The sequence below is a fragment of the Metopolophium dirhodum genome, chromosome 3, assembly GCF_019925205.1.
Source record: "Metopolophium dirhodum isolate CAU chromosome 3, ASM1992520v1, whole genome shotgun sequence".
NCBI classification, from domain to species: Eukaryota; Metazoa; Arthropoda; class Insecta; order Hemiptera; family Aphididae; genus Metopolophium; species Metopolophium dirhodum.
The window spans coordinates 40,144,469-40,156,139 of NC_083562.1; the positions used below are offsets into that span (position 1 = coordinate 40,144,469).

Here is an 11,671-nt window from a genome sequence, read left to right on the forward strand (position 1 = left end):
AACATTGATTTTTATTTTTTTAAATAATAAGTTTCATGTAAATATATAGCATATTATTTAATAGTAGACCTTTGTGGTGTTTACTAGAATGCACTCACAAAATTAAAATATTTTTACTGAAGTTTGCAAGAAACAGCCAAATTCAATGTAGGTAAATAATTTCTTAAGTATTTACCATGGTGTGGTCGATCATCAATATTTACTAAAATAAAGATTTATTATCTTTAATTATATAAACATTTAAAATTAGTTATATATAAGAAAGTTTTAATATTTTTATCAATTTGTGTACCAAGTTTAAATTATTCAAAAGTAAACATAAAATACTTTTATTATTTCAGAATATTTATCAATTATGATTATCTTACAAAAATGATCCTTTTTTACAGAACAAAAATTCTATACATTACCTATTTTCTTTGTACCTATTTAAAAACCAAACCAATTATTCATTTGAATGTTTAAAGGTAATTAACAGAGTAACTATAACATTCTCAGTATTATAAATCAGAAAAATAATTGAATTAAAAATAAGGAATACCACTAAAAAATTTAATATTGGTTTGTAAAATACACAAAATTATGAAATTTTAACTATTAAAATATATTGTAGTGAATAAATATGCACATGTAGTAATATATATGACTTATATCAATTAATCTTTTGATATTTCAGATATGTTGAATTTGATTATACTACAACTTTATAATAATATGTACAAGTGGTATTTTTCAAGCCAATAAACCAATAACTAAAAAATTTAATATTCTTCTTGATAACATTTTTAAATTATAAGATAATGGATATTATAAACTAATACATAGTCTAAGTTGTTTAAATATTGGTAAAAGAACAACTATAAATAATATTTAATATTTTTAATTAATTACTAATTCACATAATAATTGTTTGATATTGTTTGTAGATTAAAAATAAATAACAAAATAAATAATACAATCATAGGCAAAACTATACTTTTTTTAGTCACCAAAATATATCAAAATTACCATTTGCACAAAAAAAATCTGTCTTTCTTTCTTTTTTTTGTGATGATTAAATTCCAAGAATAATACCAAGCTTGTATACATTACCCACTCATAGATAGAAATATTATGCAGACATTTTTTTTTTTATTATTATTATAAATGTTGTTAGACATGTCTGTATATTTTCTAAGAATTTACCAGAGCATGAGGTCAGGCTTAACTTAACTTAACTTAACTTAGCTGACCCACAGTTTTGCCTATGAATATAATAATAAGATAACCTAACATATAATAAATACTATGTTAATAATAACATAATATAATTACCTATTTTAGTAACAATACAAATTACAAGATATATAATACAAATTAAAAATTCAAATTGCTATAAAATAATTGCACTATGATAAAAATTGCTTATGAAAAATTATGTATGGAATGATGCTAGTGTAGTGAAGTAGGTAACAACAGTTGAGATGACAATATAACAATTATGATTTGCTTCTGGACAGTTAATATCACAGTCCTAGGGTTTTTAACTTTAAAAAAAATATTTATTCATTATTTTTTTCATAAAATATTAAAATTATATATTTACCAAAGAAACTTTTTGTTCTTCTTTTTGTAGTATTGTACTCAACTGATTAGAGTCGAATTTCACTATAGCAGCTAATACTTTGGCCAATACCTGCAGAATTATTACAAAAAAATAATAAATATTGAAAAATATGTATTATATGATTGCAAAAATGTTTATAGTAATTTGAAAAAATGTATATATGTTAATCGAATGTGGGTCTTAGTTATTTCATAAATTTAAGGCATATGGTCATAAAGTGTTAAATTAGAGTGCTAAAATAATTTGTCCTAAGCGTATCCGATCATTTTGCCAAGTATGTTTATGATTTCAGGACTTAATTATATTCTAAACAATTTACAAATCTAGGACTATTTCAATAGAAATAAAAATTTAAAAAAAGGTTATTTATAGACAAAATATTTGAAATGGATGCTATAAAATAAAGTACTTACAATTATTTAGTAATACTTATTTTTACCTAATAACAATTGTTTATGCTTGTTTTTAATAGTTAAATAATTTAACTATTAAAGTATCAGCTGTACATAAAATATTATTTATAAGTACACAAGCAATGTTTTGACCATAATAACAAAAATATAAAATAGGTATAGTTTACAACTATTAGGACATTTAAACGACAATACTATGTGCAGAAAATATTAAGGGTAGGAACATGCTGAAACTTGGGTATTATAATGAAAGTATATCACTAGTTTATAGAGATGTATCTGTTAAATGTTAAGAGGATGACATAAATGACAAACATAGGCATGTTTAGCATCATTTCACAGAATCATTTTTTTTGTCAGATCTTTTTATAAAATCAGTTCCCCATTATATAAAAACTAAAATTAGAAATAAAAGTTTTTTTGGTATATGAAAATTAAAAAGTAATTTTTAGATGAATAGGCATATTTAAAATTTAAATTTTATCTCACCATAGGTTGCTTCCCCATCATATATTCGTATAAAATATTTCTTAAATATTCCATTTCACATCCATCTTTATTATTATCATCATTATCATCATCGTCTCCTTCATTATTTCTATGTTTATTATGAATTTCATTTCTATGGAGTAAAATAATATAATAGTGTTAAAATATAGCATCAATAAAAGCATAATATTTATTAAATTACCTGTACATTTTTTTTAATTCAGAGAGTTCTTTATTGAGTTTAGTTATTTGACGTTGAAGAGCTTCTTCTCGTTGTGAAGTGGTCTCAACATCTTGAATAATCTTTTCAAGAGTCTAACAACATAAAATTATGTTTTTAATACGTCATTAAACACATTTTTAAATGTTTGAAACAAAAAATAAAAAAATAAAATAAAATAAAAAAGCACCTCTTCGTTTTCATTATCAGCAGTCATTAATGAAAGTGCATTATGCTGCAAATAAATAAAACGAAACAAAAAATAAAAATAAACACTAAAAAATAAAAAATAAAAATGATTCATTATTTTATTAACTTTTTGTTCATTAGTCCATTCGTTAGTTAAAGCTTCTACTTCTTCTCTGTGCTCTGTATCCATCATTTTTTTGTAGTTGTCCATTTTCTCCAACCACTTATTTTCAGTTTCTATAAGCTTATCTGTCCATTTTTTCTTTTCACTCTAAGAAAATATAATTAATTAAAAAATATTAAATAAGTAGTTAGTAATCAATAATAATTGCAACTATTTAGCCGTTCTTACAATGTCCAGAGTAAGTAAATGAAGTGTAAGTTAACAGACACTTAACCGGCCAAATTCTGCCGAAAATAAAATCTATTATCAGCATTAATCGACACTTTACCAGACATTGTAAGAACGGCCCTTAGTATATATTATTGAACTATCATCACTAACCACTTGGTAATTAGAATATTCATCCTGTAGATTTGTATATGTTTTTTTTTGTACTTCTATGCATTCTTGTAACTCCTGTATAGTTTCCTTCACTTCTGCTTTCACTGAGCGGTGTTCACTCTTTTTATAACCTAAATAATTAAATATAATATTAATTAATAGTTACTTTAAAATATATATTTATACAAAACAATATACAATTGTAGCTTTATAATACAGTGTTAAATGTTTCATAAATGTTATTTACAAGGACAAATTAAATGGATGACAGATAATTTTTCAATTTTTATTTTCAAAAAGAGAATTTGAAATGTTATATTCAAGAAATTAAGCTTTTATTTTAAAACTATCAGCTCGCATAATACCAGACGACCCTCCCGTTGTCTCAAACGTATATAGCCACATGAGCCATTAAATAATTTATAACCAATTACAAATCGCGGTAAACAAGTCCGAAATAAAAATGACCTAGGAAAAAAAGTCCGGGTAAAAAAGCCTAAGGAATAAAAAGTCCGCAGTAGATAAGCCCTAAGCCTAAAAAGTCTGAGGTAAGAAAGTCAGAAGCAAGTGCGCCCACAGGATAAAATTCCCACCCGAGGCAAGATAAAAATTACTTTTAAATTATAATCTAATATTAGTTATAGCGATATTGGTAGTACTGAAGTACTTGCAGCAAAAAATTCCTGGGGGGGGAGCAATGGCACACTTAACAGCCCCCCTGCGGAGGCCCAAGGTCTAAGGTAAAATAATCCTATATATATTTAACAATATTTAAAATAATTTATTTAAAAAAAAGTTCAATGATTATAATTACTTATAGTAGCATTACCTATAAAAAAAATCGAAATTATTATTCATACAAAAAAAAATATACACAATATATTATAATGATTTCTCAGTTTAATAAAATATTAACTATCGTCATATAAATGATAAAATATAATAAATTTAAAAAATAAATTCAATAATTATAATTTTTATCTAGGTGTTCTAAAGTTATGATTTCTCAGTTTAATTAAGTATTGTCATAAAAATAATATATTAAAAAAAAATTATAGTTAGTTACAACATATATTAATACTAATTGGAACGTTTGATTGAGCATCACATTGTATTTTACCTAATGGCTAATTATAATATATACCAGACTTTTTAACCACATATCTGTTTCCTAGGAGTTTTTTACCTTAGACTTTTTGGCAGTCTACCACCATTTACAACCATAAGTTCATAAATTGGTAGTAGTGTCGATGGACACTCCCTTTCCTCACACTTGCCACATATAGTACACAAATGTCAACCTATTTACTTATTGTATTATATTATTGTGAAGGTATACAAATTGTAAATGTTTTAAAAAAAAAATAATAAAAGAAACCAATGAAAGTGTTTTATAAGTAAATATATTTCATGCTTACTTTCTATTTCTTCTTGAAGTCTAAGTAATTCTATGTTTCTTTTTTCTAGTTCATTATTATTTTGAGATATTAGAAGCATTGCACTTTCATTATATTTTTCAATTTCAATTTTAAAACAATCTAAACTTTGAACACAGTCAGATTTTAATATTATATATGCATTTTGAATTACTTCTAACTTTTGTTTTGTTTCAGTCATATTATTATAGTACGACTTAATTTTAGATGAGTACTCAGCCTTCAAATGTTTTATATGTTTGACAAATATCAATGAACACTCTTTCAACTGCTCTTCTGCAAAGGACTTTAGATTTCCAAAGTCAACTTTAATTTTTTTTAGCATATCTTGGAAGGTCTGTAGCATTTTTTGTCGTTCTTTTTTTAAATAAGCATTTTCTTCTGTAAGAAGATTATAATCTTTAATTACAGACTCGATACTGCGTTCTTCAGAAATTTTAATTAATTTATCTTGATTTAATTGACATAACATTTCTTTATTTAAGTTGTTTAATTTCTCAATTTCTAATTGATTTTCATCCATTTTTGTTTTCATAGAATCAATAACAATTTCTTTTTCTTTTTGTAACAATTTAATAGTATCTTGTAACTCATCATTGGATTTTTTGTAATTAAAAATTGTCATCTTTAATTCTTCTTCAGATTCCATAAGGCTTTTATTTTTAAAACTAATTTCATTAATATGAGTTTGAAGATCTAAGTTTTTTTTCTCATTCTCTTTAAAGGTATGTTGTAATAATTCTAATTTATTTTTAAAATGAGAAATTTCTTCTGATTTCAGTTTTAATTCTTCTATACATCTATTCTGTTCATTCACACGAATTAATTCATTTTCTTTAACAAGTTTTTTAGATTGAAGAATTTGATTTTTTAAATCATGTATTTCATTTTTATTTTTATCATAATCTTGTTTAACTTTCTCCATTTCCTTTAGTTTAACTGTTAAATTTTTAATTACTTGTGATTTTTCACCGATTTCTTTTAAAAACGTATCAATTTTCTTAGAAGATGACATCTTAATGTCATTTAAATTCTGTTCTAAACTAGAGATAACTGATTTATAATTGTTTTCTTTATTCTTTAAAACTTCCTCCATTGAAATATTTTTTTGCTCTTGTACTTCACAACGTTGTTCAAAAGCTTTTAATTGATTCTTCAGCTCTTTCACTTCATTTTCTTTAAACTCAAATGCTGAAGACATTTCACCTTCTAGCTCATTAAGTTGCTTAGTTATTTCTTCTTGAACATTCTGGTTTATATTAATCTAACCATGAAATAATACATAATAATGAATTAAAAATAAATAAAACAAATCTGATAAAATAAGATATATGTAATTAGTTGAAAGAGAACAATTTTTCTATACCTGATATGAATTAGTAGACAAATGACTAGCTTTTTCTGAAAATTACAATTAATTAAATTTGTAAAATCTTAAAAGAATGATTAGATAAATTTACATTTTAGTTTATAAATACACAAGTTATTTAACACTAACCTTTTAATAATATTTGATTTTCCATTTGTAGTCCATTTATGGTTTTCTCTAATTTTTTTATTTGGTCTTCTTTGGTTTCAAGTTCTTTATGAATTGCCATTTTGTTTTCGGCTAAACTTAGCAAAGTTATCTCTTCGCTTCTTTTTAACAACTCAATTTGGTTTTCTAGTGATGCACATTCTGATTTCGTTGAAGATAATTCATCATTTAATCGTTCACACTTAGCCTAAATGTATATCATACTTAATTTTGTAATTTGTATTTATTGTTATTAAAATAAAATAAAATGTGTACCAATAAATCACCAGATAAAATAGAAGTTGATTCACACTCGTCAGAACTATTTTTCCTTAACAAATCGATCTGAAAAAATAATTTTTTTAAAATACAGCTAATACCAAACACAGAATTAATTACACTAAGGGCCAGTTGTACCGTCTACGGTTAAACTTTGATTAAGCTTCATCAGCTGATAACAGATATTTAGGGCCGTTCTTACAATGTCCGGTTAATGTTAACCAACACTTAACCGGCCAAATTCTGCCAATAATAATATCTGTTATCAGTCGGTTAGCGTTAACCGACACTTTACCGGAAATTGTAAGAACAATGGGGCAAATTCGGCCGATTAAACTCCCGTTAACTTTAATCAGAGATGGTACAACTAGCCCTAATGTTAACTACTACTTTTATCAGTTTATTTTTAATTACGAGTCTAATTTTGATTATAACATTAGAACCTGCACAATTTTATGAATCATTATATCTATACTATATAAGTTATAATCGATTATAAACCCTTTTTTTTTATTAAATATTATATACCTTAATTTCTTTAAAAAACAATTAAAAATTAAGTATAATAAGTATAAATTAAGTATAAATTATGTACAAGCAATAAATTGACATAAATTCGTATATTTTTTGGGGTACATATTAAAACATGGCAAACAATTGTTTGAACAATGTAAACATGGTAAAAAAAATATTTCAAAATTCACCAATTTCATAATATATTACAAACAATAATTTTGATTATTATGGGATACATACAATTTTTAAAGCCATTTTGCTAATTTAGAATTTTAAGTACTAATTTTAGGCATATTTTCATAAATTAATTATAATAAACATATTTGTAAAATTGTCAACACAATATTTAAATTTAGAATTTGAATTAATGAAAATATATAGAACAAAGCCATCAATATATTAAAGAGAATTATTATTTTCTTGCAGTTCCCTACTTAAAACAATGAGTTTCTATCAACAAATATGATACACTAAATGACCAATGATTTATAAAGGTTTAAACTTTAAGAATTCTTTTTTTTTTGACAATCTAACATTTCTTAGTGCTAAGACTTCCAAGTCTTGTTTATAAGAGATCAAATTATTTATATGTAGAATATGTAGAATTTAAAACAATTTTTTGGGAATTTTACATTGAAATTACATTTGAATATATCCACAAAACATTCTGTACCTATAACATATGTTAGGTCAAATAAACTTTCATGAATCACAACCGTAATTTATGAAACATTCTAAATTGTTATTAATTGTTATACCTATTTGTTGATATTCTTATCAAAATATAATATAATTTTTTACTTTGGTATTAAGAGTAGATATAATATGATCTCTTTCTTCTATATCATTTCTTAACGCATCTTCCATATGGGCCTTGGCAGCTTGTTCCAAGGTACACTGTTCTTTAAGCTCTGCAATCCTTTGAAGTAGTTTATCTTGAGCTTTTGTCATAGTAATCTGAAAATACAATAAAAGATCAAATTATGAAGCATAAAATACATTTAAGTATCTTGATTTACATTACTTTATCTTTATCGTGTATGGTAACTGTTTGTTTAAATTTATCAGCTAATTCAGTATACTTAAACTTATGTTTATGGTAGCGACCGTGAAGTTTTTTATAAGCGGCATATAAATTTTCTTTTGTAATTTCATTTGCATACTCAGACACAACACTTACACTATCATCTATTTCACTTGCTGATTCAATATCGGTCTAAAATAAAACTTTATTAATTGCATATGGCTATTGCAAAGTAGTTACATATACCAACATACATGAAATGAAAGATGATCATTCACTAGTGATGAGGAAGATTGGCTGAATTTACCAAGATCAACAGTAGTACTTTCACTGACGACAACACGAGCTGGTGAATTCTTAGGCGTTTCTATAAATTAAAACCAAAAAAAAATTATTTTGAAATGTTCATTTAAATTTTTTAGATATTACCTTCAATGTCATCATTGATACAAAATTGAGAATCTTCCATTTCTGGATTCAATGGAGATATTGTAGAAAAGCCACTCCAAGTTGGGCGATTCTAAATTATATACAAAAATACCAAAATTAAAACAGATTTTTATTTAAAACTATGGTCTTACTTGTGGCACAGAATTTGGTGTTTTCGGTTCATCGTTTTTCCCAATGGATCCTTTTAGCCTTTTGAACATACTTAATAAAAGATTCAGTTATCGTAAAGGACTATCTTTAATTTTAATATGACAACTGTTCTGATCGTAGACCGTAGTAATGAAAATGTTATGTAGCAAATATGGCTTATCAGTTATCGTTATCTTGTTATCCATATTCATGTTATCATATATTATTATTATGACATGTCACCATTGATAATAAAGATTTACATAATATATATTTAATTTTCACCACAGAATAGGTCAACCATGACTACAAAAAAAAAAATTTTAATTTAAATAATTTACTCATGACACAGTTGGTCACGAGGTCAGCCATAGAGTAGTATAGGTACTTCTTTTTTACATAATTTTAAATGAAATATTTTCGATTAAATATTAAGTGCATATTTTGTAGCATATTACAGCATTTTTAGAAGCATATTTTGAGGACTTTTTGTGCACATAAATCCGGTCCCTACTTATGAGTTATGATGATGATCATTAAGCAACCAGTAAATTGTCATGGAAATTGCTGCTTCTGATGTTGTGTCCTGCTCCAGGCTTGGGAACAGTGCTCGACTTAGCAAAATTAAAAGTAGGGAAACTTTTTTAAACTATTTACTTTTAGAAAAAAGGGAAAAAAAAATTTCCGATTTGACAACAATTTTTTTTATATTTATAATTACGAGAACTCGTCTTTAATCGAGTAGATATACTCGTATCACTATTTTTAAAACTAAAAATTAAAAATTATATAAATAGTATTTTATTGAAAAACTAGCCGACCTGTCACAGCTTCGTCCGTGGTTTGTTGTTTATTTTGCCTTAGGACGATGATATGTATAATTTTTATTCAAATTTGGTACTTAAACCTTCAGCAAAAAATTCAGCCAAATCGGTTCAATAGTTTTCTCGGTTTGCGCGGTCGTAGAAAACCCCTTACAATTTTATACATATAGTTATATAGATAAATGTTAAAAATATAAATAACTGAAAGAACACAAATATTTCCGATGAGAATACCAGGAAGGTGATACTTGATAGTTTAAATTTTGTTCACATTAGTAATCGTCAGAACTCGGGGAAAATTTATATGAAAGAAAATATAAAATTTTTGAAAAATCTATTGCAGTACAATTTAAAATACTCGACCAATTCTCAGTACTCGACCCTTTTTTCGAATACTTGGCATTTGTCGAGTACTCAAATTTTAAACTCGACTCGATTCGAAATAATTGAAACTCGACTCGAAATTAAAAAATAATACTCGTCCAACACTAGTACTTAAACAGTTATTAATAAAATCAGGAATTAATTTAATTAGTTAAGAAATTATTAATTTAATTATAAATTTTGCATTTTCGAGTAGTAAACACGTACACACAGTTTTCGCCATCATGAATCGAGTATACGACGACCAGATCCTGACGGACTATTTCGATGTCGGGGAAGAGCGGGGATACGCGATGTCTGGACAGTGGCGTAATTAGGAATTTGGTTTGTCGGGGGGGGGATATACGTTTTTAGCATGGACATGAATGGTCATTATCAATACTTTGATCAAAATGTCAACGGTAAAAAAATAGTTTTGGGGGGGAATCCATCCCCTTAAACCCCCCCCTAATTACGCCCCTGCGATAGACTGCACGATGTCTATTATATTGTTCCGGTGGTCAAGCAGGAGACAGACGCACATCCTAAACGCCGTGGACGTACGTGGCGCCAACGGCGTATCCACGGCGTGGATAAGTATCAAACAGGCCGGACGGCGTATCCACGGCTTGGATAAGTATCAAACAGGCCGGACGACTGTTCTGCTGCTGCGGCCGCCGATGGGAATAACGGCCAGCAGAATCCCGCCCCACCCCCGCCCCGGTGGTAAGTCACCCTATACGTTCTTTGCAGGTCAACTCCGCGGAACGACGAGATGGCGGACGACGGCGTTGCAAGCTCGCGCCTTTTGTCAACACTAGAGACCATCGGCTGGCGGATCCGGCAAACCGCGCCCGACCGCATAGGGCGGCGCGTGCACGAAGTCGCGCGACTCGTAAGTCGTAACGGCGACGGGCGAGCCACGGAGCGATATATTAATTGTGCTAGGAACACGGACGTCAGCATCGCCGGCGGACCCGCGGAAACCGTTCCAAGGTTTCAGGGTCCGGCGGTGCGCGACTCCTCAGCTGAGTGGGCGTGCCAGGACGAAAACCACGGAGAGTCCACCGATTCACTCCGGTTTTCAACTTATCGGCACGGCGTGAAGGAGGACACAGACGCGGCAATGTCAGGATTCCAGGACGAAAACCGCGTAGAGTATCAGGATCGCCGGCGCGGTGCGGTCCGCCGATACTCTCGGGTTTTCGTCCAACGGTAACCCCGTCAGCCGAGTCTTACGCTTCCGGTCGCCGCCGATTCCTCAAGCGCAAATATATGGCTGTCTTAGCTAACTTTTATTAGTTCAAAAACATAATTATAGTGTTCATATAATAAATAAATAATAATAAACATATTTAAAACCTCAGCTTTGTTAAAATGTTATAAGTTTATGACAATATAAGGTATGTTATAAGGTAGGTCTACCCTCCCCCCCCCCCAAAAAAAAAAAAAAAATAATAATATTGACAGCCCCCCCGAAATTATTGAACATTTTTCAAAGCCCTCATTTCTTATTTTGTAAAGAAATATTTAAGCCCCCCCCCCCCCCTTAGCAGCCACCAATCACCACCTAAGTGTTAACCACCATTTTCCCCTTAAATAGTACATTTATTAAAATATTCAGATTTTTATAATTTAAGTATACTTAAAATCTAAAGAGCATATTATATTCAAATATCCGATAATTTTTGTACTACTTAAATCTTAAGGAA

The 11,671-nt window shown here is 28.1% G+C and overlaps 1 protein-coding gene and 1 long non-coding RNA gene across 5 annotated transcripts; one reads left to right on the forward strand and one right to left on the reverse strand.

Annotated features, from left to right (window-relative positions):
* Window positions 1–741: 741 nt before the first annotated feature.
* Window positions 742–8,947, reverse strand: LOC132941309 (golgin subfamily A member 4-like). 4 transcript variants are annotated; one of them, XM_061009306.1, is made up of 16 exons: window positions 8,775–8,947; window positions 8,623–8,713; window positions 8,448–8,560; window positions 8,194–8,385; window positions 7,971–8,126; window positions 6,651–6,719; window positions 6,357–6,582; window positions 6,225–6,259; window positions 4,841–6,122; window positions 3,423–3,553; window positions 3,045–3,188; window positions 2,919–2,963; window positions 2,717–2,823; window positions 2,509–2,641; window positions 1,586–1,675; window positions 742–1,526 (listed from the first exon to the last, which is right to left on the reverse strand). In XM_061009306.1, exons 1-16 carry the CDS (start codon window positions 8,841–8,843, stop codon window positions 1,506–1,508), a joined length of 2,904 nt encoding a protein of 967 aa, XP_060865289.1. In that variant the 5' UTR covers window positions 8,844–8,947; the 3' UTR covers window positions 742–1,505. The 4 variants fall into 4 exon arrangements, with proteins under 4 accessions (XP_060865289.1, XP_060865288.1, XP_060865290.1 ...); XM_061009305.1 differs by having other exon boundaries at window positions 2,711–2,823; window positions 8,775–8,944; XM_061009307.1 differs by lacking the exon at window positions 2,919–2,963 and having other exon boundaries at window positions 2,711–2,823; window positions 8,775–8,946.
* Window positions 8,948–9,004: 57 nt separating this feature from the next.
* LOC132941310 (uncharacterized) lies at window positions 9,005–11,374 on the forward strand. The gene is made up of 3 exons (XR_009664148.1): window positions 9,005–9,156; window positions 9,223–9,402; window positions 10,177–11,374. It is a non-coding gene; the product is annotated as an uncharacterized LOC132941310 (long non-coding RNA).
* The last annotated feature ends 297 nt before the right edge of the window (window positions 11,375–11,671 follow it).